Here is a 25,314-nt window from a genome sequence, read left to right on the forward strand (position 1 = left end):
TTCATGTCTAAACAAATTTTTTTTAAGTCTGGACCTCTCTGAAGGTTTGAATTAAATAAGTATAAAAATATGAATGAACTCAAATGGCTACAAGTTCCAACTCCTTGAAGTAGTGATAATGCCTTGTGGCTCTGCATTTCCTATATCCATCTGCTCTTTACCTGGTCACCACCTTGAGTTGGAAATACCAGAGCACAGAGGTCCCTGTGGGAAGGACACGGATTCCAGTGGTGGGGAATCCTTTGTCCTCTCTAGAGCTAGATTCTCAGACAAATGGGGATATGCATCTCTACCCACTATTTCAAGTTTGTTGCCTGCATGTTTACTGACTCCGACTTGTAATTTTTGTTTTATTTTGGCTACAATCCTTCTAATTATCATTGAAGGTAGCTTTTATCTACCACATTCTATTTTATTTTTCCAGCTGTCTGGGAGCAGTGCATAGTAACAAAATGACTCTTGTATCCCCTGGTATTATTTCATTGGAGGAGGAGTATGGTCTGAGTGTACAGGGTAAAATAGCATAAAAAGTGCTACTTGACCTCAAAACTTCCAGAGAGTTCGGTTATTAGTGTGGGAGGCATGTTTACTACAACTCAGCTTGCACAAGTTAGTTCATTTAAGCAAATAGTTCTTTGCTTTGGATATGGCATATATTGAACTGAGCACCCAACATTCTTCAAGATAATATTTTTTTTTGGCCCCAGAAAGGTAATTCTTTGACCCCAGCAACATTGACCTTAGTTTTTTGTTTGTTTGTTTTTAAGATTTTTTAAAAAATTTATTTGACAGAGAGAGAGAGAGAGAGAGAGATATCACAAGTAGCTAGAGAGACAGGCAGAAGCAGGCTCCACACCGAGCAGAGAGCCCAATGTGGGGCCTGACTCCAGGACCCCAGGACCATGACCTGAGCTGAAGGCAAAGGTTTTAACCCACTGAGTCACCCAGGCACCCCAACCTTAGTTTTTCTTGATCATTGTTATTCTGAGGTTCTTTTTATATTGATGTAAAAATACTATTTTGTCTTTTTTTAATGAATTATAAAATAGCAGACTAACTTGGAGCTTTTCATACTGTTGTAAAATGCCCTTTTGCTCTATGAATGACTTTAATTCTAATTACATTGAGTATGTCTAGTTATTAGTTAGTATTTCCTTTTTGGATTTTCATATTGAAATTAAGATTTGTCTTTAAGTAAAATTATTTCAGCAATTGCAGTTCTATCACGATCCTAGGAAGCTAATAACAGAAATAATTAAAAACTGTTACAAATGGCATTTGTATCTATATTTAAAAAGCTTCAATTGACCAAGCAGATGTTGGTACAGATTTTTGTCTTTGATATGATAAATCTCCCATTAATTTTGAAAATCTGGGTTTAAGGGATGTGCTTTCAAGTTTTGAGCTGCAATTTGTGAAAGTTCAAGCAGCTGTACTGAGAAACCATTTGACAAATTTGTAACTGAGACTCTTTTAGGCAAAGACTAAGTTATGGAGCTTTGTGTTCTGTATGCCATGTTCAGACATAAGTATTTGAATTTCTTCTTTTTTTGAGGGTTGAGAAGTGTGTGTGTAATATATTGTTTCTCTTTGATATATGTGTGTGTGTGTGTGTGTGTATTATTTTTTCAAAGATCCATTGATTTGAGAGAGAAGGAGAGAGGTAGAGAGAGAGAGAGAGCGTGTGAGCATGGGGGGAGGGGCAGAGAGAGAGAAGAGAGAGAATCCCGAGCAGATTCCCTGCCTAGTGTAGAGCTGGACGCTGGGCTCCATCTCACAACCTGGAGATCACAATCTGAGTTGAAATCAAGAGTTGGATGCTTAAGCAACTGAACCACCCAGGTGCACGCATATAGATATAGATATAGATATATAGATATAGATATATGTATACATACACACACACACACACATATATATATTTACTTTGTATATATAATCTAAATTGGAGGTAGCAATAAATATACTTCACTTTTCTAAGAATTAAGCTCTCGGTATTCAATTTATTATTTTTTTTTTTTTTTGGCCTAGGTTGAAGAAATTGTGGATATTGGATCATTTGCCCCAGAAGACATCCATATTCCTAAGATCTATGTACATCGCCTTATAAAGGGAGAAAAATATGAGAAAAGAATTGAGGTACTTGACTTAGCTTCTTCGTTAGGAGTTATAAATCCGATTAACAGAGATATGTGCCCCTGGAGCAATTCCAGATGATAAGGAATTAGAACTGAATGGAAAGTCTTGCTTTGGATCTTAGTAGGAGTCTCATGTGTCCATCCTAAGGGAACATGATCATCTATGTTATTGTCCAGTCCAACAGTGATTTGTGTTTACCAAATATATCACCAAGTTATGTGACATCTCTGGGCTGTTTTCAGGCTTCTGTAACTGTCTTAATTTATAATGCATAGTTTTGACTGGCTGTCCTAGGGTAGAGAAGGTTTTAGCCCTGCTGGACTTAATGTTTGATTATTCAGAAATGTCTATCTTAGAATTGTTTGCACTTTATAAAGTCCAGAATGTCATTCCCTTTAGCATCAGGCTCTGGGCAGCTGGTGGATATGAGATCATGGCAAGGAGTAGGTAACAGGAGCAGTGGAAGTATTCTAAGGCTACTGAGGGCATAAAGAATGTTCAGTTGGGCCAGAATTGATATCGAGATTCACAGCTGTCTCGGGAACAGCAACAGAATAGACAACATCCAGTAGGAGATACTGGGCAATCTGAGATACCCTCAGCTGTGTGTCAAACAAAGACATTTTGTAATCTAATACTAATGTTAGGGGGCTAGGGAGAAAGGATGTGGGACATTTGCAAATAGAAACCAGAGTCTATGTCAAGAAGATTTAGTAATGGAAGTAGTTTCCTGGCTGGTTTCTGGATATTTTTATGATTCCCGTGATGCACTTGTAGCAAAACCAGTCCAGACTCTGCAAGTAGAAATATGCACTTGGCAGTAGCAACACCTAGTAAAAATATTCTGACAGCCCTGCAAAAACAGAGTCCCAAGGTCTCTTCATTTTCTTTGTTCTGGCTCAATCCTTGAGCACCTGAGAATTCAGTTTCAGAAGTCTTAAGAATCATAGCAGTAGCAGTCAGTGTGACAGTAACAGAGGGATTATTTGCTTCAAACAAACAAACAAACAAACAAACAAACAAAAAAAACAAAAAAAAAACAAAAAAACCCAGAACAGAATAAGTATATCTTCTTCAAACAAATCCGACCTCTTTCACTTTCTAAAAAATTATTTCGGTCATCAAATACCACCCATGTTATTCTTTAAAAAATATAACCCTCTCTATTATATTATAGATTTGTCTAATAGTAGTAATGAGAAAGACTTAAATTTTCTCCAGTAAAATTCTATATTTCAGCAATGATAAAATACAAGGTATACCTCAACCATGAATAATTTATTTCTGTTTATTTTAAAGCGTCTATCAGTCCGGAAAGAGAAGGATGTAAAAACCAAATCTGATAAACCTGGAGATAATGTAAGGGAACGTATCATCAAGCGGGCAGCTCTTGAATTTGAGGACGGCATGTATGGTATCCTTTATCTTTCTGGGGCTGGGCGGAGACATAGCCCTCACTTTTTCTGTATTCATCAGGCTACTAGGCCTCCTGCATAGTGATTCTTTTCTAGTCTGCTATAACTTTTAAAGCAATGAATCAATTTTTACAAATTGTGCCATATAACCTAAAGATATTGAAGTATATAAAATTGGAATTATAATTTGTTTGCCTTCTTGAAACAAAATGGCAACCAAAATTTGCTTAGCTATTTTATAATATACAATGGATTTCTAATGTACAATTTGGCATTTTGCTAAAGGTTATTAGGAAAAGAGATTACCCAAGATGAGGTTTCAAATCTCAGAAGTACTAGTTATAACAGTGCTATTTGCTTTCTCTATGTTCTGACATTTGCATACTCATTGAAACATAAGATCCAACTTCTTAACAACCCCTGTTTCCTTTGGCAAGGGTCCCATGAGTGCATACTTCTATGTCTAACGCTTTGTAAGGGTATTCAATGAATGAATCAAATCCTGCTTTAGATACTTTGTAAAAAAAAAAAAAAAAAGAGGTAGGTTGAGATAATTCAGTACAGTTACCATTCAGTTTTTTAATGTGTTTAACAGTGAGTCTCTTTGCCATTTTGCTGATTTTCAATGCATCAAACATTGAACTATACAGTAACAAATATTGCATAAAATACAAAGGGTTTTTGATAAAATAAATACTTGTTGAGTTGTAAATACACAAAAGCCACACTTAAAGGCCTAAAGGCATACTTAAAGTTCCTAAAAGAGAATCTAGAAACATGATAACTGTCTTCATTTTGCGAGCTTCCCCCAACCATGAATATCCTCTTTCAGACTGATCCTGACTGGGGAAACTCTCTGTTTCTACTTTATTTTTACTTCTACCACCTCATTTTTCTTTTTCCAGTTTATACCTTATGTGATAGTGAGAATTCACGTGGGGGAGGAAAATATAATAGCGCCTCTCTTTACCTCTGATATCAGCAAGATAGAGCATCAACCAAGTTAACTGAGCAGGTAAAAGCTAGGCCCTGGGTTTTCTAATGACCATCAGTCAGTTGTTTTCCCACTGACATTTAAACACTGACTGTATGATACCACTAATTTTAGATAATAATGGCTTCTAGGTGTTCTTTATTTGCTGTTACTATATTGCCTATGAAAAATATTTGCAAGTTAGTTCATATAAATGGTCTTTCCATTCCACCCACTTTTTTTCAACCCAGAGTACCCAGACTTCTTTATCCCTGGCATATTTGACCTACTAAAAAGCATTGAATAACTGAAAAAATTATAGGATATGATGGAAGAATTCAGGTAAGAAGCTTGTCATTGGGGTTGCCCTTATCTAAAATACTTACTCATAATGAAATTAATATCTCAATGTGATCTGTATATCACTGTGAGAAATGAAGTACAAACAACACTGTACTAGATTGTGATCTGGTAAGAAATGAACCAAGGAGCTGTTGTCAGAGCTGCTTAGAATTACTGTGTCTACAAGCAGTATCTTGGTTCATTGACATCTTGCCAGCCTTCATAGTCTATAATATTGCAGCACATACAAACCTTATTTTTTCTGGCTCTGATTCACAAAGATCTCACTGTTCCTGGAATCTCATATCAGAGTGCCATGATTCTTTGTTCTAATTCTAAGGCCAGTCCTGCAGTCTGTGTTGGTTGTGGACAGTATTGATAGCAGTTTCAGGCAGTGTGGGTATCTCTGATCTGATCTGCCTGTTAGTGTTGAGAGGCAAGTTTAAATCTACACCATTATACAAATCAGGACCCAATTTTGATCATTTGAGGAATAAGAGTCAAACTCTCAGCCCTTCAGTGGACAAATGAATATAGAAGATATGGTCCATATATACAATGGAGTATTATGCCTCCATCAGAAAGGATGAATACCCAACTTTTGTATCAACATGGATGGGACTGGACGAGATTGTTCTGAGTGAAATAAGTCAAGCAGAAAGAGTCAACTATCATATGGTTTCACTTATTTGTGGAGCATAAGAAATAACACAGAGGACATTGGGAAATGGAGAGAAGTGAGTTGGGGGAAATCGGAGGGGGAGATGAAGCATGAGAGACTGTGGGCTCTGAGAAACAAACTGAGGGTTTTGGAGGGGAGAGGGGTGGGGGTTGGGTGAGCCCGGTGGTGGGTATTATGGAGGGCATATATTGCACGGAGCACTGGGTGTGGTACATAAACAATGAATCTTGGAACACTGAAAAAAATAAATAAAAAAAAAAAAAAACAACAACTCTCAGCTCTGTTGATTCCTTAGCTCAGCTACTTTTTATATGGTCTGTTATATTCACTGAAACTTAGCCGCCACCTCCATCTTCTTTATAGCTTAGAGAAGATTTAGTTACCAATGAACGTTATCTCAGTGACCCAAAGGAATCACTGCGGTTTTAGACAGACCTTTTGGTATTGTCAGAAAACTTTCATTTTAATTTAAAAATGATACCCCTTTTTGAGAATACTAAATCACTGTTTATTTTTAGTTGGAGTTTTGAATAGTGAAAATTACTTTTAAACAAAGGTCAAGCCTTGTTTAATAATGTGTCAGTCATAATAAGTCATAATATACCAGTTCAAATTTGCTGAGCACATTAATGAAAATAAAATGTCTTACAATAAAAATGACTTCTGAATCCACCACTTTGATACCTTTACAGGAAAGCCTATTAATGTTATTGAAAATTAGGGATTTTGTTTTTTAAAAAGATTACAAAAGAGTGCCTGGAGAGTGATGGGAGAGTGTTCAGTGATTACATTCAGAGCAAGTGCCTTTAAAGGTCAGAAGTTCAGACTTCTATATGTGGCAGATTTATGGCATAATCTTTCTACCTTTTATACGGTGGACCTTAACATCTTTTTTCCTCAGCTAATTTGGGCATAGGAATCCCACTTCTGGCCAGCAACTTTATCAGCCCAAATATCACAGTTCATCTGCAAAGTGAAAATGGAATCCTGGGTTTGGTAAGACAGAAATTAATGTTTTATTTATTCAGTCTCGATAGAAAACGAGATAGTCCATACAGTGAAATCTTCTGAGAGTTGTTAGCTTGAAGTTCCTAGCCTTATTTTTAAGGTAGTTTCCTGACTATCTGCGCTTTCTGACTATTCTTCCTGTGCCATCATGTCAGTGTCTTCCTCCCCTGGTATACCTGCTTCAGAGAGACCTCACAGTGTCCTCCTGTTCTGATGAGCTTTCTTAACTTTTGTGTGGTTGGACAAGGTAGTGAAGGTCATAAAGAATTTTGTAGTAAACAATGATCTGTAAGACTCTGAATGAGAAACTGAAAAGTAAGGTTTTTACTCGAGGAATAAGGACATATTTTGACAAACGATTAATTAAAATAGTTCTTCGTACCTAATTCTCATTTTGAGGCCATGTTGTTCAAAAGGAAAGAATTTTTCTCTTCCTCAAGACTAGCCTTCTAGATGAGCTCAACATTCTCACAGAATTTGGATATAATTTTTACTCAGTACTATAATAATAAGAAATATTTTTGCTTCCTGGATGACATTTTTTATGTAATGTTAACTATGGCAGAGATTATTTATAGTTTGGCCAGTTTATAGGATTTCTAATCTCTTGTTGTTCTGAGTAGACCTTAACTGTTCATGCAATAAAAATTGTGTATATGGAACAGTATATCTAGTCTTAAAACATAAATAATGATCAGGAGCCCTGATTGAGGTGGTAATCATGACCATCTTCAGATGCGCAAAACTGACATGAGTCTGGATAAAAGATTCATGTTGCAGCCATAGAGGGACCAATTCCCTCATTTAGAAGACAAGGGAAATAAGTTGATATCTCTTATCCATGGTCAGTGTTTAAAGGGAAAATTTACATAGTCCTAAAATACTAGTTGCCACTTTAGTTTATTTAAATGATACATATTTGGTCCCTCATTTTGAAAGCATGTTGGAATTTCCTAGCTCAGATTTCCTCACTCTTGGTTCTCTCTTATGCCTCCCACCCCCTTTTTCCATTTCCTCCTGTTTTGCTTACTATATGTTATGTTATGAAACAACTCACCCCATTCAAGTAATGTAGAGATGCCTTATAAAAATGCATACAAAATTAAAAAGCAAAACTGAGAGTAATCAGGCAAAGGGAAAATAAAGGCTTCAAAACTTAGATGTTGTGAAAAGTAAGGTTAGGACTCCAAATTTGAGCCTTTAGGTGCTGCATATCAAAATAATGAAAATTTGCCTCTCTGCAACCCTCTAGTCAAATAAGGCAGCCATTTTGTTTGTGGTCGTGGCTGCTACCAGGAAGAGTTACAAGTAACACTGACTGCATCGTAGGCACTAAATAATTACTGTTGGTTTTAGTGACCTGTATTTCTAATATTAACATTTCTTTTCAAACTTGGTCATTTCTAGGAAATAATTTTTTATTTATCACAGTTATTAGTGTGGGAAAGACTAATCAATATGAGAAATAGCCATGAACATACTGGAATTATTTTTAGAAGGTTCACCTCAAGTCTTTTGATAGTACTATCCCAGGGTTTTTAGAGAAGTTATTTATATTATGATTTTAGTGTGTGATTCAGTGAGAAACTTCTTTTACTAACTCAGTGTGCTTTGACAGGGTCCGTATCCACTACAAAATGAAGTTGATGCAGATCTAATCAATGCAGGTAAACTCCCTCACGTGTTTTTCCACTCTTTTCCTTGGCTATTAATTTAATTCTCTGCCAATTAAGAGAAAGGAGTTGGGCTTAATTGTCTTGATTGTTTTTTCCTGGAGAGTGCTCCATTGTGTTTTTCACTGCGGAGGGGAGAGCAGACTTCTTAGTCTCTTCTTTGCCTGGCTTGCTCTTCAAGATCATCTCTTACTTAGGGAAAAGTAAGATAATAGAGAAATTGCAGGTGGGGCTACATATAATGGCAAGAGCTTTGATGGGTCAACCAGTGAGGGTCCTGCCTATACATAAGGGCACTTATGTATGGGCATAAGGGCACATTTGAGAATGGGGTAATGAGGAGAATTAAAGGAAAGGACCATTTACAAGGGTATGACCAAGATTGAGGGAAACCAGAAAAGGATGGTGAAGTACCACAGGGAGTTATTATCACCCTGAGGTCTTAAGGGGCAGTGGTGGGGGAGGGCCACCTAATCAGATCTATGGCCTTTGGTAGAGGAATGCAGCCATCTAGCAGAAACCTGGATGAGGGGTGGAGGTCTTCTCTGCTCAATCATCTTCTTGCACCTTCCATTGGCCAATCCCAGGCTGAAATATGTCTGCCTTCTTGTGATGAGAAGGATGACAAGTGGATCCGGAGAGGCAAGAAGAAAAGATTGGCACACTGGTGTTTTTGTTCTGAACAATACTTACTGTCTCCCAGTCATCACTGGAGAAGAAGAGCATCCTTTAGAGGTTCTGGGGGTATTTAGAGATGTACTCTGCCCCTAAGTATAATCCAGTGATGTGAGTAATAGGGACTTTTGAACTGGCACTCTAGCCTGTCTTCTCTTATTCCCACATTTATATGCTTTGCCTTTTATTATAAGCCTTTTATTTGACTGTGACACATAGTTGCTTGTAGCAGCCTAGAGGAGAAAAAAACAGGCCAGACCCTTTGGCTATTGTTACTGCCCATGCTTGAGGCAACATTCTCACTTTGGGGCTGAAGGTTATTCTTACAATGGGGCTGCTCAGAAGAAGCTGATTTTTATACTCTAGTGTGATTTATTTTTTACCCTTCTTTTACTCTTGAATTCAATCTACCCCCACAAAAGTATTATTCTTACTTCATATTCAAAAATAGTACATGTAAATCTCAGAAGAGCAGCAATATTAGCTGAACATAAAGGCCAGCTGCCAAGCAGAATTGATGTTTGATACTTAGAATTTTTGGAAGTAAAAACGCTTCTGGTTGAATAGTTGAATTAGCTAACACGACTCAACCCTGAAAGGCCCACTGTGATAAAGCAATGACATTTAACTAAGGCTGTAATTTAATTGTACTGTAGCCTTTAGCAATAGCTCATTGATCTGTGAAAATATTTGCTGCTTGGTTTAATTAATTTATGATGTTAGTGAGTTATTTGCAAAATGAATAACTCCATTTTCCACATTTTAGGCCTGAGTTCATAAAACCCACTTTCCTTGGAAAAGTAGTTTTTTCAATGATTATTGGACAGTAGTTATTTTTTATTCCATGAGCTTAAAAGTAGCTCAATCGTAATGAAGCCACTAGTTTTGTTTTGCTTTTTAATTTACTTATTTGACAGACAGAGATCACAAGGAGGCAGAGAGGCAGCCAGAGAGAGAAAAGAGGAAGCAGGCTCCCTGCTGAGCAGAGAGCCCGATGTGGGACTCCATCCCAGGACCCTGGGATCATGACCTGAGCCCAAGGCAGAGGCTTTAACCCACTGAGCCACTCAGGCACCCCTGAAGCCACTAGTTTTATATTTTAACTCCTGAAATATCATGTATAATCTTAGACTACTTTATAAAACAATAATTCATTGCTTTTTGGAAGCCAAGTTGCAGATGAGCTTATTAATATTTTAACTCTTTCATCAAAGTTCTGCTTAGGATTTATGTTGCTTTTGCCTTTGGAGCTATCTGAATTAGGGAGGAAATACTTTAAGCTAAAGAGTCCAGAATACATATTGGTGATCTCCCCGACTCCCCAAATTTGGAAGTTACCTGGAAGACCACCCCCTTCTAAATAATAACCTCAAGGTTATGAAAAAATGAATGACCTCGGGCGCCTGGGTGGCTCAGTGGGTTAAGCCGCTGCCTTCGGCTCAGGTCATGATCTCAGGGTCCTGGGATCGAGTCCCGCATCGGGCTCTCTGCTCAGCAGGGAGCCTGCTTCCCTCTCTCTCTCTCTGCCTGCCTCTCCATCTACTTGTGATTTCTCTCTGTCAAATAAATAAATAAAATTAAAAAAAAAAATGAATGACCTCACCTTACAGCACCATTTTGTTTGCAGCATTTTTTTCATACTTAGATACCATTTGAGTCTTATGTGAAAACTTACTGAACAGATTGGGAAACTGAAGCCCAGAGTAGTATGTGATGTCCCCAGGATCCCATTGCTAGGGACTAGACTCACACAGTGTCTCCTGGCCTTTTTCTCTACACATGGAGCTATACCCACTGCTACCCTAAGTTTTAAAAAGGTGGAGAGGGCCATGCTTATAGCAACATTTCAGAGGTTCTGTTAAGTTTTGCATTATTCTGATGCAATTATGAAATTTCCAATGGGTCTCACGTTTTAGCTTTCCTATTAATGTACATTTTGCTTTCTTCTCATTTCTTAATTGTTTTCTTTTAATATACAGTGTTTTAAATGACTTACCTTTGATTAAAACTGCCTTAGAAAGAACCACCATGTTAATCTCATGTCTCATAAATATCCCTGGCCCCTGCCATGTGCCTCCAGTAAGCAAGTGGGGATATTTGACAATGGCCGGAGACATTTTTGATAGCCAGTGTTATTAACAAGTAGTCGGTAGAGGTCAGGGCTGCTGTTAATTATCCTACAATAACCGAAACAGCCCCTCTCAAAGAGTTATCCAGCTCCAAATGTCAATAATGCTTTGTCTGGAGCCTGTTGTGCCACAACTGAAGAATCGCAGGCCTGCAGACTAAGGCACAAAAGAGTACAGCATTCGGGACCTATTGAATAGTCCTGTGCCTATCACCAGAGTTTTTGTTCTGTCCCCTTCTTTTTGCATTCCCATCTCCTTATCAGTAATTTCCTATTGAAATGTGTTTTGAAATGTGTCATCCTCAAAGCTCCAGTTCATTTGATCCTTCCATGGTTCAGAAATGCCCCCTCCTTTGAACCTATAACACATCTAGTGTCCCTCATCTTGCCTTGTAATTATTCATTTATATTTCTCTCTCTAGCTGAACAGCATATTCCTTTGGCTTCGGGCAGTGGTTCTCTGAAGTGTGGGACAGCAACAGTGTCACCATCACCGGGGACCTATTACAAATAGAGATTCTCAGGCCCCATCACAAGCCCACTGAATTCCAAACTCTGGGAATTTAGTTCAGAGATCTGCCTTTCATGTAATTCTGATGGGTGTTAAAATTTGAGAACCATTAGTGTAGGGCATCTGTGTTTGGTCTGTAACACTGTTTAAGGCACATAGTAGCCATTTACTTGATGTTGAGTAAACCATGTGTTAAATCATGAGCCAAAGGACTCAGTAGCTATGAAATTGAATAACCATGTTTGCCCAAATATCATGAAAGGATCTAGACACATGCAGAGAAAAACTGGAGGAAACAGAAATCAATCAGGAATAGTCAAATAAGAAAGTTCTTTTTCTTTAAGATATTGATTGTATGTTGATTAGTTATTTCTTGACCAGATTTGGGCATCATATTTGAAAAACATGGATTCAACTTTAGGATAGCTATTTTTATTTAGATATTGGATATTTAAAAATACTAACAACTAACTTGGCTTCCAGAGAATGTAATTTATAACACACCAGAATGTATTAGCAGGTGCCTGACAATAACTATTTTTTATGAGAGTTGTTTTCTGGGCTCTTAAAGCTATGCTCCATAAATCACATGGGGAGAGCCAGAGTCTTGCACTGATCTCCAAGTTTCCTGTGTCTGGTAAATAATGCCTTCTATGTACTGTCAGCTGGTGGAGATTGCCCTTTAGAAGCCATTGTGATTTAGCCCATGGAGAACAAAGAATTGAAATTTTTATGTTTCTCTGCTTTTTTGTCCCTACACATTCTTGGTCCTTGCTTATCCACCTCACAGGACCAGTGAGGAACCGGATTTGCTAGTTATGAAAATAGTGTTAGGATCAAGTTTAGGGGCACCTGGGTGGCTCAGTCAGTTAAGCATTTGCCTTCAGCTCAGGTCATGATCCCAGGGCCGTGGGATGGAGCCCTATGTTGGGCTCCCTTTTGAGTGGGGAGCCTGCTTCCTCTTCTCTGTCTGCCTGACTCTTTGCCTACTTGTGATCGATCTCTTTCTGTCAAATAAATAAATAAAATCTTAAAAAAAAGAATCACGTTTAGTTGTATTACGCCTGTCCTGAAACCTAGAGCTCCCAGGCTGGCTTTTAGCTCTGCTGTATGAGACAGTGGCTGGGTCCTGTAGCATTTATCCCCAGAGGGGTGATGTTTAAGGCACATAGTAGCCATTTACTTGATGTTGAGTAAACCATGTGTTAAATCATGAGCCAAAGGACTCAGTAGCTATGAAATTGAATAACCATGTTTGCCCAAATATCATGATTTTATAGGTAGATTTGGAGTGAGGGATTAAAAAAATGACAATAGTAAAAGCTTGTCTATGGAGTCTGTTCTCTGTGCCAGGTGCTGTAGTAAGGATTTTGCATGCAATATTTCATTTACTCCTCCAAATTTTATGTGCTACCTAAAAGCCCCTACTGACCACACCAGAAAGTATTTTCCAGACCTTTCATCTTTATAGTACTTTGGAGGATGTGAAAATGTTTCCCCTGTTTAGAGTCCAACTCCTTTGGGGAATAAATATTTCAGCATGATATAAATAGCCTCTTTCTCTCTACTTGAGCTCTAGTGGAGAGGGATATTGATAGAGAATTTAGCTTGCAGGCAAGGCTTGAGAAGCTGAGGGTACAGTTGTGTTGCACACCTGGGCATGATCTGACCACTCTGGTTTGGCTTTTCATTGTTCCAGCCCTGGAATCATAACTTTTCTTCCCCTTCCGTTTGACTGCTTTATTACACTGGGATAATGCACGGGGTATTCTCATACAGTTGGCTTCTGTTTGGCAGAATGGCATGTGGGCACTTTTCTGGTTAAGACTAGAAGCCTCCTCCTGGGCACTTTACATACATGAAATGGATCACAAAAAGAAAACAGCTGAAATATACAGGTCAGGTGGTAGGATTGGTTGTGTGGGGACTGCGTGATCTTGGAGATCTTTCCAGCTCTGAACTTTTTATTATGAGGTATAAGTGGAAGAGGTCTTTCCAAGGGGACCTCTTGGAAGTTACCATTAGATATGTGAACCAGTATTACGATGTTATTCCTTGATCTCATCAAAGTCCTATGATTTTAACAAACAGGACCAAGAAAGGAAATATGAGGCAGAGAGAGAGAGAATAAAAGAAGAGGTTCAGGCCTAGTGATATTATGAAATGAGGGGGCAACTTGCTTTCTAGATCATTTCTTGATTTTTAAGAAACATCTGAGGAGCATCTTCTGTGTCATTCCTTGGAAGTTGCATTTCTTCCTGCTTGTTCCACGGTCTCCTTGCTCCAGTGACTCACAGTAGCGCTGAATTCTGACAGGTGCTTTCCAGGGACTCCTTTTCCCTCACTCTCATCAGCATTTACCAGGGGCTTGTGGAGGGAGTGGGGCTGGGGAGAGGTGGGAATGGTTAGAGGTGATGGGGGAGTGCTTTGTCTGTAGAGAATTTCAAAAACAATAATAAAATCAAAAGTTGGTCTGCTTTCTGTCATCACCATGCAGGGTCAAATCTGAACAATGCCACTGACTAAATACTCCTCTTCACAGGGCAACAGTTCCCACTGTACCCCACAGCCCCATTGCCACAGCAGTCTGGTTAAAGGGACCTCAGTTCTTTAGGAAACAGAGAAGGTACAGACCTCTCTCTGCATGATTTCCACTCTTAGAAATCTAATAGCTTTTTCTTCTCTTTGCTTCCTTTCTTGTGTATGTGTGTTTAGGCAAGGAAACAGTTACTGTTCTTCCAGGAGCCTCTTACTTCTCCAGCGATGAATCATTTGCGATGATTAGAGGGTATGTAACGACGGAGCCCCCATGTTTCAAATGGCATGGAATGAACTGAGTCATCCCCGAACGTGTTAGCAGGGCTTCGAAACGTAGCCACGTCTCCCAGCCAGAAAATGGTCATGGGCTCATTCAGCTGCACCAAGATAGGAAATTATTCACATTGAGCATTGGGAATTGGAACATTGAGCTCACTGTTATTAAAAGAACCCCCCAAATGGAGTATTTATCTATGTGCTGAGAATACTGAAGTAAACATTTTTAAAGTTCTTTCTGAGGATCCTAACATTTTCTACAAAACTGTGTTTTCATTTTCTAGCTAGCGTTTACCTTCAAATCAAGCCACATTACCCCTCACCAAAGGAAACAAACACACTGTGTACACCTGTTTTTAATTTGTTTTTGGAGACAATATAGGCTATAATTTTTTTTTAAAGAACTCTTAATGGTTATTTCTCTACATCAGCTTGAGCTGATTGATTTGGAAGATCCGGGGTTGGGTGGGAGAAAGCAAATTTATTTTGGAGGGTATAGAATTACTTTAATTGCTGCCAATTTCAAGCAAATCGGACACAAAGCTTGTGAAATTTGCTTTATATTTCCTTTTTCTCTCTCAGGGGACATGTCAATCTAACAATGCTAGGAGCAATGCAGGTTTCCAAATACGGTGACCTGGCTAACTGGATGATACCTGTAAGTAGACATTTTTCTTCTGAATTAAGTATGGGTCACCATAATTATTTTTTAAGAAAAATCTTGTTGAATTGCTATGAGAGCGCAGCATAATTATTATGAAAATAAGGACATTTTTAAATAATATTTAATATTTTAGTCAAATTTTGGTAAAGCAGCTACTGAGAACTATTTGGCTTTACTTGTTTACTATGTAGTTGGAACTAAAAAGGTGGGATCATGGCCAAAACATAATTTTTCATAAGGAACAGAGAACTGGGGAAGATGAAAAAGAAATGGGTTAAATCTGATAAAAATAAGGAATACCAGTATTTGTTATAGCTAAGTTTTTATAACCAGAAAGAACAATTAACAAGTTCATTAATTTTGTGTTGATGCTCTATTTTCTTATTTATGGTGATTAAAGACCTTTCTTGATTGGTTGGTCATGTGACCTCATAAGTAATCAATCACATTGTCTTCTGTTAGGGAATACAGAACTTGTGATGTTTAAACATGCTTGTAAAATGCAGTTTTCATTTACTAATGGCTTAAATCAAGGAAAAACCACTTAGAATCAGCTTTGGAAAAAGGACTGTAATCAGTTGACTTAATTTATGACTGTGGTTTGTTACATTCCAGGTTGTTGCTTTGTGATATGCGTACGGAAACAAGAAATAATGCATGTCCATAAGTATGAGCTCATTTTGGCTGGTGGCTCAAGTTACTCTTTTTGTGTGTATACTTAAGGGTTTCTGTGTATTTTTCTGTTTCATCAGCTAAAAGGAGTTTAAGTAACTGATGCCGATGTTCTATGATTTGAAAGTTTTTCTGAAATCTCTTAGGTATTTTTTTCCTCTAGTAATTTTTTGAGGAAGGTGAATTAATATAGTTGATGACAGTGTCAGAGAGCTCTTTTGATCTAATATACCATGAGATATTATTATTTTAAAATTTGAATAATTATTAAAGCCCTGGTTCTCAAACTTGCTTGCATATTAGAATCACATGATAGTTTTAAAAAATATTGACAGCTGGGTCCCACTCCCAGAATTTCCAATTTAATTAGTATGGGATATAGCCTAGCTGGCTACTGGTTGGCTAGTCAGTAGAGCATGCTGCTCTTGATCTTGGAGTCATGAGTTCAAGCCCCACATTAGGGATAGAGTTTACTTAAAATAATAATAATGAAAAAAATATATAAGGGAGAAATATCACTGAACCATTAATAGTAAGAACCCTTAGCAGATCATGGAATATGTTGTTATTTTAGTTTTAAAATGTTTATCATTCTAAATCAGCCATGGTTATAAGAGTTGGCAGCCTTTGAAGGCTTCAGAGGAATTAGGGAGGATCTCCTGAATGTTGTACAGTGAATCAGATTGACAAGTTTATGGGAATACTTATTCCCATACTTATATTGTATCATTTATTCCTTTATATAAATAAAGGAATTTTCCTTTCCTAAATAAACACTCCTTTATTTATATAAAGGAATAAATGATACAATGTATACAAAGTACATATCACTTTACATATGATGTATATGAGCTTGACATAGAGTACAAGCTAAATAAATGGCTTATTATTATTTGACAACTTAAGAATGAAAATTGGGGGTACCTGGCAGAGAAGGGAATAGAATCAGTTACTATGAACAGAAACAATCTAGTTTTAAATACATCTGTTTCTCTGGACTGTTAACAAGTTTTGAAATCAGTTTGCACAGTGGTCATTAGTATGGAGCAGAAACATGTTCAACACATTTCTGCCTTCGGGGAACGTGGGCATTTTTAAAAAGTCAGTTTATGTTTTGTTTATATTATGGTTTAGCGCACAGGGAGGCTAGAAGCTCTTACAGAGTATATATTCTGTATTCCTGTGCAGGAAAGATTTTTCAACATGTATCACTTTTTTACCTATCCTGTGGGGATTCCTGTGAGTGACTAAAATATCAGTGTTTGTTACTTTATAATTTTTTTAATACTCTCAGAGCCCATGTGTTTCCAAATGATTGGACCTAGTAGGACGGTGACGGAGAACTCTGGAGTTCTGAAGAAACAAAAACTAAACATAAAAAGTGTTCTTGTGTCTGGTTCTATTCTTTTGGTAGTGGAAGTTGGTAGTGTCATTTCTTTTTTTCTTTTTCTTTTTTTTTTTTTTTTTTTGAGAGAGAGAAAGAACTCGAGAAGGGGCTATGGGGAAGGGCAGAGGGAGAGGGAGAGAGAGAATCTTGAGCAGGCTCCATGGCTAGCTTGGAGCCCAACACTGGGCTCAATTTCATAACCCCGAGATCTTGACCTGAGCCAAAACCAAGAGCTGGATGCTTGGTTTCCTTGGACCTGAGCCACCCAGGCACACTGGTAGTGTTATTTCTGATGAGCTTTTCTTTTGTTCCTTTAATAACTGATAAACACTCCTTGGATTCTTCATGTGTGATGCATAGTGGATATTTTGACTCTTTCGAATGCAAAATAGGTTAAGAATCAAGACCATGGGTTTTAGCTTGTAATAAATTTGAATTTCACTTCTCTTTCTAACAGATCATACAATCCAGAGTACATATTTTTGTTAGGATTAATTGAGAAGAAAATGAAAAGTGGCCGCCAAAAGCACTCCATAAATAGTGGCTACTTTTATCTTCTTCAGTGATCTGTTGCTTAACATTAGAGAGGAAATAATTTGCCTTAAAGTACACTGGCTTGAGCAAGACTATTTTACAGTAGCTAGTACAACCTGCTTATCCTGAGTTCATATTCAAGTACCAAAAATTAAACCCTTTGAGGGCATATTTCTTGCTCTTACTGGTTATGGAGAAGATATAGCCTATCCTCTTTATATAAAGTTACAGTGAGAAATCTATTTCTCTTTGTCCCAAAGATTTATGTTGATTATTAAAATTCAGATATATTTTTATTGCAAGATCTGGCAGTTAAGCTGAAAAGTTCAGCTTTATTATATCATTTTTCATTTACTTTTATCTTTTTAGTCAGTTGAATAATTTTTCAGTGGCTGTAAAGCCTTGAGTTTCTCTGCATCATGGTATCCTCATCAATTACCACCATGTCAGATTACAGTAAACATTGTGCTTTTAAGGCAGGCAAATGGTATGGATTCTCTTTGTCTCATCTTTGATAGCTTCTTAGTATGTGGTGTTTGTCTCCTGTACACAGAGTTTTAAATTTTCTGCACTGAACATCCAAAGAGAGAGAATGTGACCAAATAGTCATTGGCTCCTTCAAGTTCCCTGATTATTGTGATGATGGTAAAACCCCAGGCAGGCTATGAAAATGTGGACAGATGTGTAGCCCTTTGAATCTGCATTCAGAACTGCTCTGGCTTTCCTAATGCCTATTTTTGGAAAACAGCTGCCATAGATTATTGACTTGTGAGGGGAAGCAGATGTGTGTCAGCAGTGATGGGAACTAGCTACAGAAAACGTGCAACCGCGGCCGGCTGGCCATGGCTGCTGTATGTGAGCGACATGACAGCCAAGGGCTTGCCCCTTCTGCATGGGCAGAATTGAAACAAGGGAGTCTTAAGGTAAAGGAAAAGAGGATGTATTTTGTTTGTTTTTCCTTCACATTTTAAAAATTTCTTTGTACATTTTAAAAGAAGAAATACAAGCAGTGGGTGTAGTCATGTATGCTAGATGTATGAGTGCACAAAATTGGTTTGGTATTCTAGTTGTGTCTTTTTAAAATAAAGCTAACTCTAGTCTTCTGTTTGTACAACGAAGGAGGTTTGTGTTCAAGATTTAACCAATGTGATGTAATGATATCTCAGTAAAGTTGGGAAAAAGTTAGAAAATTCAAAAAGGATTTAATCTCGTGGTTTAATTGCATAAAGTATAGTCTAAATATTAAATCAACAGTTACAGATACAGAAATATAAAGATTAAAGCACAGATAGTAACACATAGATACAGAGCTGGATTTAACACACTTGTCTTGTTCTACAAACCGGAGGTAAGGAAAATGGCAGAGAAAATATGTATGTGCAGTATTATGCTTTTATAGTTACTCAGTAATACGTTTGCCATCTCAGTGTAATGTAGTGGAAAGTGTACAGAATTTTGGGATTAGACCTAGGCTTAAATACTCGCTCTGTCACTTATTGGTGGTATAGCACATTATTTTATTTTGGTATACTCATTTATAAAATGATACTGTTTAACTCCTATGCTGTTCTGGGGATTAAACTAGTTAATTCAGCAAATATTAAGCATGTATTAAGGACCGTGTACTGTTCTTGCCTCTTAAAGATGAAGCAGTTAACAAAAGACATGAAATCCTCTGCAGTTGGGAGCTGATGTTCTAGCGGGCTCCACACATGTGGCCCATGTGCTGACTGTGGCCCACTGCCTCTTTTTGAAATAAAGTTTTACTGGAACATAGCCACATCCATTCATTTGTGTATTACCTGTAGCTGCTTTTGTGCTGCAACAGCAGAGCTGAGTAATTTCAACAGAGACTGTATGGACTGCAAAGCCTAAAATAGTTACCATGTAACACTGCACAAAGAAGCTTGCCAGCTCCTGCCTTAGATCATTGGTTTGAAACTTTTCTTATTTTCTAATATAAGCAAGTAATGCTATTAATTTCTCTCTATGCACAGTGTTAGTGACATCCCACAAATTTTTATATATGGTGCTTTCATTTTCAGTTCACTTTTCTTCAAAATATTTGCTCATCTCCCTTTATGATTTTTTTCTGTGACTTGGTTATTTGGAAGTATGTCATTTCACTTCCAGATACTTGGTGATTTTTCATATAACTTTGTTAATTTCTAGTTTAGTTGTCTTGAGGTCAGAAAACACACTTTATGTAGTTTCCATCCTTTTAAGTTTGAAATTTATTTGTGGCCTAGAATATAGTCTATCTTAGTGACTGTTGCAGCTACACTAGGAAAGAGTATCCTGCTACTGTTGGGTAGAATGTCCTATAACTCAGGACAAGTAGCATTGAAGTTTTCTATGTCCTATCAGTTACTGAGAAAGGAGTAACGAAATCTTCATCTGTAATTGTGCATTTGGCATTTTCTACTTTCAGTTGTATTACCTTTTGCTTTGTATATTATAGAGTTCCATTATTGGTTGTATTACACAGTTAAGTACACAGTTAAGACTGTTATGCTCTTTTGATGAATTAACCTCAGTCATTATAGCTCACCTTATTCCTGGTAATATTTTGCATTCTGAAGTCTACTGTCTGATATTAATATAGTTACTCTGCATGGTATATATTTTTTTTTTCCATTCTTCTACCTGTAACCTATTAATGTCATTGTATTTAAGTGAGCTGTATAGTTAATATATAGTTAGGTCTTGATCTTTTATCTAGTTTTATCTCTGACCTTTAATTGGAGGTTTATGCCATTTACATTTATGTGATTATCAACATGTGGGCTTAAATCTATCAGCATATGATTTTTTTGCCAGTTGCCAGCTGAGTTTTTTTTTTTCCCCTCTATTTTCTTTTGGGTCAGTTAAGCATTTTTTATGATTCCATTTTTTATGATTTCTTCACTATTGACTTATTTTCTTAGGTTTTCTTCCAGTGGTTCCTCAAGGGTTTACAATACATACCTTTTACTGATCACAGTCTAAGTAATACCATATCACTTTACATATAATGTAAGAACCACCCACTGTAAACTTCTGTTCCCTGTCCTTATCCTGTTTGCTGCTGTTGGTCATACATTTTATTCTGCATTTGTTTTAAACCCCATGATACTTTGATATTTTTGTCCTAAGCATTCAACTCTCTTTTAAAGAGATTGAAAATAAGAAAAAAAGTGTGTTTTATTTTTATTATATAGTATAATTTATATATAAAAGTTATCTATTGCCCAACATGTTTGCTCTTTCCTACACTTCTCCTTTACATTGATCCAGATGGCCATCTGATGTTATTGTCCTTCTGCTTGAAGGACCTCCTTTGATGTTTCTTACACTGCAAGTCTTATAGATGTCACTCAGGTTGATTCTTTCAATATTTGCTTTTCAACTTTGCTTTAAGGTTAGTTGAGAGAAGCCTTTAGTTTCAGTGTAGTTAACACCACTACTGTGATTTCCTTTTGAGCACTTTACCTGATGCCCCACGTATTACAAGGCCTTTCCCCTCAGGCTAGTAGGAATATGAATTGTTCCCACACCTGTGTGAATTCTGGGTAGTATTTTGGTTAATACTTCCTGTTGCTTCTTTTCCAGGCCTTGAATAATTTCTTTTCATATATACACACATTGGTACTCTGCCAAAGACTTGAAGTGAATCCTTTGCAAATCTTGTGAACTCTCTCTCTGTATAGCAACCTGTTTTGGTATTTTGAGATTTCTAGTCAAATTCTAGTTGACCCAGCAGGGTTACTGGGTCCCACTTGGGTTCGTTCCCCTCTTTGTACTGGGTTCCTCTTTCTAATCAGTAGGTTGGGGCATTTGTAGGCCTACCTCATTGGTTTTCCTTCTCTCAGAGATCACAGTCCTGTACTGCCTGTTTTCTAATCTGAAAGCTACTCTCCTGTATTAATACCATTAATAATATTTTGGAACTTTTGTCTTCATATAGTTCTTTTCTTTTAATATTGATTTATTTATTTTCAGCATAACAGTATTCATTATTTTTTCACCACACCCAGTGCTCCATGCAATCCGTGCCCTCTATAATACCCACCACCTGGTACCCCAACCTCCCACCCGCCCCCGCCACTTCAGACCCCCCTCAGATTGTTTTTCAGAGTCCATAGTCTCTCATGATTCACCTCCCCTTCCAATTTCCCCCAACTCCCTTCTCCTCTCTAACTCCCCATGTCTTCCATGCTATTTGTTATGCTCTATAAATAAGTGAAACCATAGTTCTTAGATGATTTTCTTAGTATAAATTCCTAGAAGTAGAATATGTTGGTCATGAGTAGCTAAACAGGAGACCCAATACCATTCATTATAAAAACCCCATTGGGAAAAATATGGATTCCAATGCAATAGTTTGATCCCAGTAAATGTAAATACAAATGCATAGTTTATCCTAAATATATAAGAATAGTCCCATCACCATCTGTTAAGCAATTCACAGTTCCCCTCCACTAACTTGAACTGCTACTTTTCTTATAGAATAAATTCCCATTTGTTGTTGGGTTTAAAAAAAAAAAAAAGAATATGTTGGTCAGTTTTTTAGGGTTTTTGACACATAATGAATTACTTCCCAGAAGAATGATCCCAATTCACGCTCAAACTATTTTCATTGTATTACCAGTGCTGGTATCTTTTCTGTTCTATTATTTTGCATTTCTTTTAAAAACTGTCATCTAGGGCTGTTTAAAGGGTCAGCAGTGCCTTACTCCTCTGCCTTACTCCTCACTTAATCCTTTTCTCTTTTGTTCTGGAGGCCACTCTTTTAGCTTTTAGCAGCTGTTACCTCTTATCAAATAATGTTGGGTGCTGCTGTCTTTGGTCATTTTAAAGATCACATTCAGGGTGATTGTTCTCTGCGTTAGTGAATGTGTCTGAACAGACCAGCTGTAACAAGCATGTGTGTGTGTTTTCTGTATCCAATATGTTGAACAAGCTCTACATGTGGGATGAAATAAAAACACAGCTATTTTTAATCGCCTGTGGTGTCTTTAACTTTAGTTAGGGAAGTTCTCCTTCTGCGTGACATTTCAGCTCATTCTCTGACGATATCATAACTATCACTGGGTCACTTTAATTCACAAACTTAAAGACTTAAAGATTCAAGACTTAAAGAGTCCAGTTCAAAACAATGAACATTGTTTCACCATATGTTTAAAAGTGGCACATCTCCTCTCCCTTTGACTCCCCAGCTCGAGACAAGCCTGGCTGGCTGCATTTGGGAAAGGTTTTGTGTGGTGGTCTGCTTTTTTCTTCCTTGACCTCCTTCCCCAGTTCACTATTTGGCACCTACCTGGGTAAAAATTCAGGAGAATGAGAAGGCAAGGAAATAGGGTAGGAAAGTTCTTAAATGGCTGGTGGTGCTATGAGCTGATCCCTTTTTCTGTGCAGGGTATTTGGAGAGCCCCTTGCCCCTTCTGGAGGGGCAATGGCCGGGCGCTTCTCCTGCAGATCCCGGTTTTCCTGTGGTCTGCTTCACACAGAAATTCTCATTTGCCTCAGCATCCTGTTGAGAAAATGTTAAAGCATCTTTAGGTTTGTCTTCTTATAACCACACCTGGGAAGCCCTCATGTCACACATTTCTTGTCCACTTCTGCCAGTCACTTCAGGTTTCTCAGGTAGAAGTCTGGTGCCCTGTGCCCCAGTTGTTTTCTGACTCTTCTCCTGGAGGTGGGACGCTCTGGAGTTGTCATCCAGGCTGTGCTGTCATTTGAGTTAGGTGCAGGCAGACACTTAGCGTCTCCATGTTGCTGGCGTAGAGGAAGTAGGACCACAGTACGCTTTTCTTCACAGTCCTTCACACACAATCCTCTGTGCCTGCTGGACTCTGATTTTGCCAATCGTCCTGGGTCTTGGGATTTGTTTTTGACCACTATCTCTGTAAATTGTGGTTCTGAGATCTGTCTTACATAGTGGTATCTCCTAGCTATCATACTTGTACATTCATGAAAAACAAGATAAAAGAAGTTCTCGATTTAACATCTGGTTACTGGGCGTGGTTTCCTTGCTGCTGTAAAGTCTTCCTCTGAGCTCATATTTGCCTAAGCCTTCATAATACATGTAGGGGTGTGTTCATCTATGGTTTCTGTACATCAGGGCGATTCCCCAGCCTATTCTGTTTGCCAGCTGCCCTAGACAGAAAAGAGGACCATGGAAGAACCTATCCATGCTCTGTTTATGCTAACTGGCTAATAAAAACTGACTGATCCCTAGCTGGCAAGGGGTGGGAGAAGAGGAGGAAAAGGAAGGGGAGAGAAGGGGGAGTGTCAGAAAACAAAAAACCCATACTGCTCAGACCCAATGGATGGACCTTTATTTCCTCTGCCAATTTAGAGACCATTTAATGCTTGCAAAATTTCCAAGAGCAAAGAATGATTCCTTCTTGTATAACAATTTAACAAATGAGCATACATTTTTAAAAAGACAAGTTAGTATTTATGAAAATTATTAGAAACATAAGCTGTTTATTATTGCTCTTTACTTGGAGACTATTTAGTTATTCAAAAGTGCTTTTTATCTGTGACTATCTGGAAAGCATGTTGAAAATTAATCCTTAGTTTTATTATTTATATCCAGTATTTTTTAGGCTAAAAGCATATTTATAGACTAACATATTTGATACTTTAGTTTTATAAGGAATTTTCCTTTTACTTGGAGGAAACTGCTTGTTGGTGATTAAAAGCTATGATTAAAGTTTAAAAGCCACAGCTAAATTATAAATCTAAAATTTTCACAAGGAGGGAACCAATAGCTATTTAAGCACATGCCATTGGCCAGGTACTGTTTATTTGTATATGTATTGTCATTTAATCGGTATAGAACATTATAGAATCCCTGTTATTATAGATGAAGAGACAGATCACGAGTTAACCATTCAAGTTTGCAATATGTAACCCGGTTTCGACATAGGGATTTAATCATAGTTTCCTTTGCTCCTATGCACTTTGTATTCCACCACACTTCTTTTGGAAGTATGTAACTAATGCTTTTCATGATAGAAGTAAAACTACCTGCAAAATAAAGAAATACTCTTACAGCATTCCTATAAACTTGATTAAGAAGTTATTGTTGCATTGTGTGGGATAAAGCTTATTGCAATTGGAAGGATACAGGCTGTATGTATGATCTTAGTTCAACTTGGGGTTTTGAAAGGTGCTGGATTCACCATTTTCATGTGCTTTTATTCTGCATCTTATCATTTTTTAGAGCTCTCACACTCAAATTCCAAAGTCTTCACTACCTAATCACATATAACTAGCATAAATCTCATGAATGAAGTATTTTACCCATTTTATTTACCATTTTTTAAATAATTTACCAATTGAAGAGTTTTTTGAAAGAGTTCAGGGCTTCTACCAGGATTTAAAAAATAATTTTAGCTTTTAATATTTCTTAAATGGGAAACATTGAAACATAACTGTGGAAATATGAGAATTATTGCAAAGGGGAATCCTCAATAGAAGCTAAAAAAAATTGATATCAGACAAAAACAATAGCAAATTTATTGGCAAGTCAGCTCACTCAGCCTAGGTCCCCACCAGTGTTAATCTTCTCCGTAGGCAAGGGACATGAGAATGTGAAATAGATTTTTCTTTTTGGAAATCTCAATTTTCATTTATCTTAGAGAAATTTTTTCTTTTAATTGCTACCTGAGCCTTTTTGGGCTCTGTAGGAAAAGAAATACTTCCTC

The 25,314-nt window shown here is 37.5% G+C and overlaps 1 protein-coding gene and 1 long non-coding RNA gene across 3 annotated transcripts in view; one reads left to right on the plus strand and one right to left on the minus strand.

Annotated features, from left to right (window-relative positions):
• Nucleotides 1-25,314, plus strand: part of OXCT1 (3-oxoacid CoA-transferase 1) — a 123,015-nt gene that overhangs the window by 58,551 nt on the left and 39,150 nt on the right. For both annotated transcript variants that reach the window (XM_082723300.1, XM_082723299.1), the window contains exons 8-13: nt 2,032-2,139; nt 3,439-3,553; nt 6,453-6,547; nt 8,178-8,226; nt 14,262-14,334; nt 14,943-15,018. In XM_082723300.1, the coding sequence (XP_082579426.1) occupies nt 2,032-2,139; nt 3,439-3,553; nt 6,453-6,547; nt 8,178-8,226; nt 14,262-14,334; nt 14,943-15,018 (516 nt within the window). The remainder of the gene's footprint in view (nt 1-2,031; nt 2,140-3,438; nt 3,554-6,452; nt 6,548-8,177; nt 8,227-14,261; nt 14,335-14,942; nt 15,019-25,314) is intronic.
• Nucleotides 8,368-12,698, minus strand: LOC309860865. Its single transcript, XR_014309676.1, has 2 exons — nt 10,506-12,698; nt 8,368-10,301 (listed from the first exon to the last, which is right to left on the minus strand). It is a non-coding gene; the product is annotated as an uncharacterized lncRNA (long non-coding RNA).

This window comes from Mustela nivalis (genome assembly GCF_964662115.1).
Source record: "Mustela nivalis genome assembly, chromosome: 3".
Taxonomy (NCBI): domain Eukaryota; kingdom Metazoa; phylum Chordata; class Mammalia; order Carnivora; family Mustelidae; genus Mustela; species Mustela nivalis.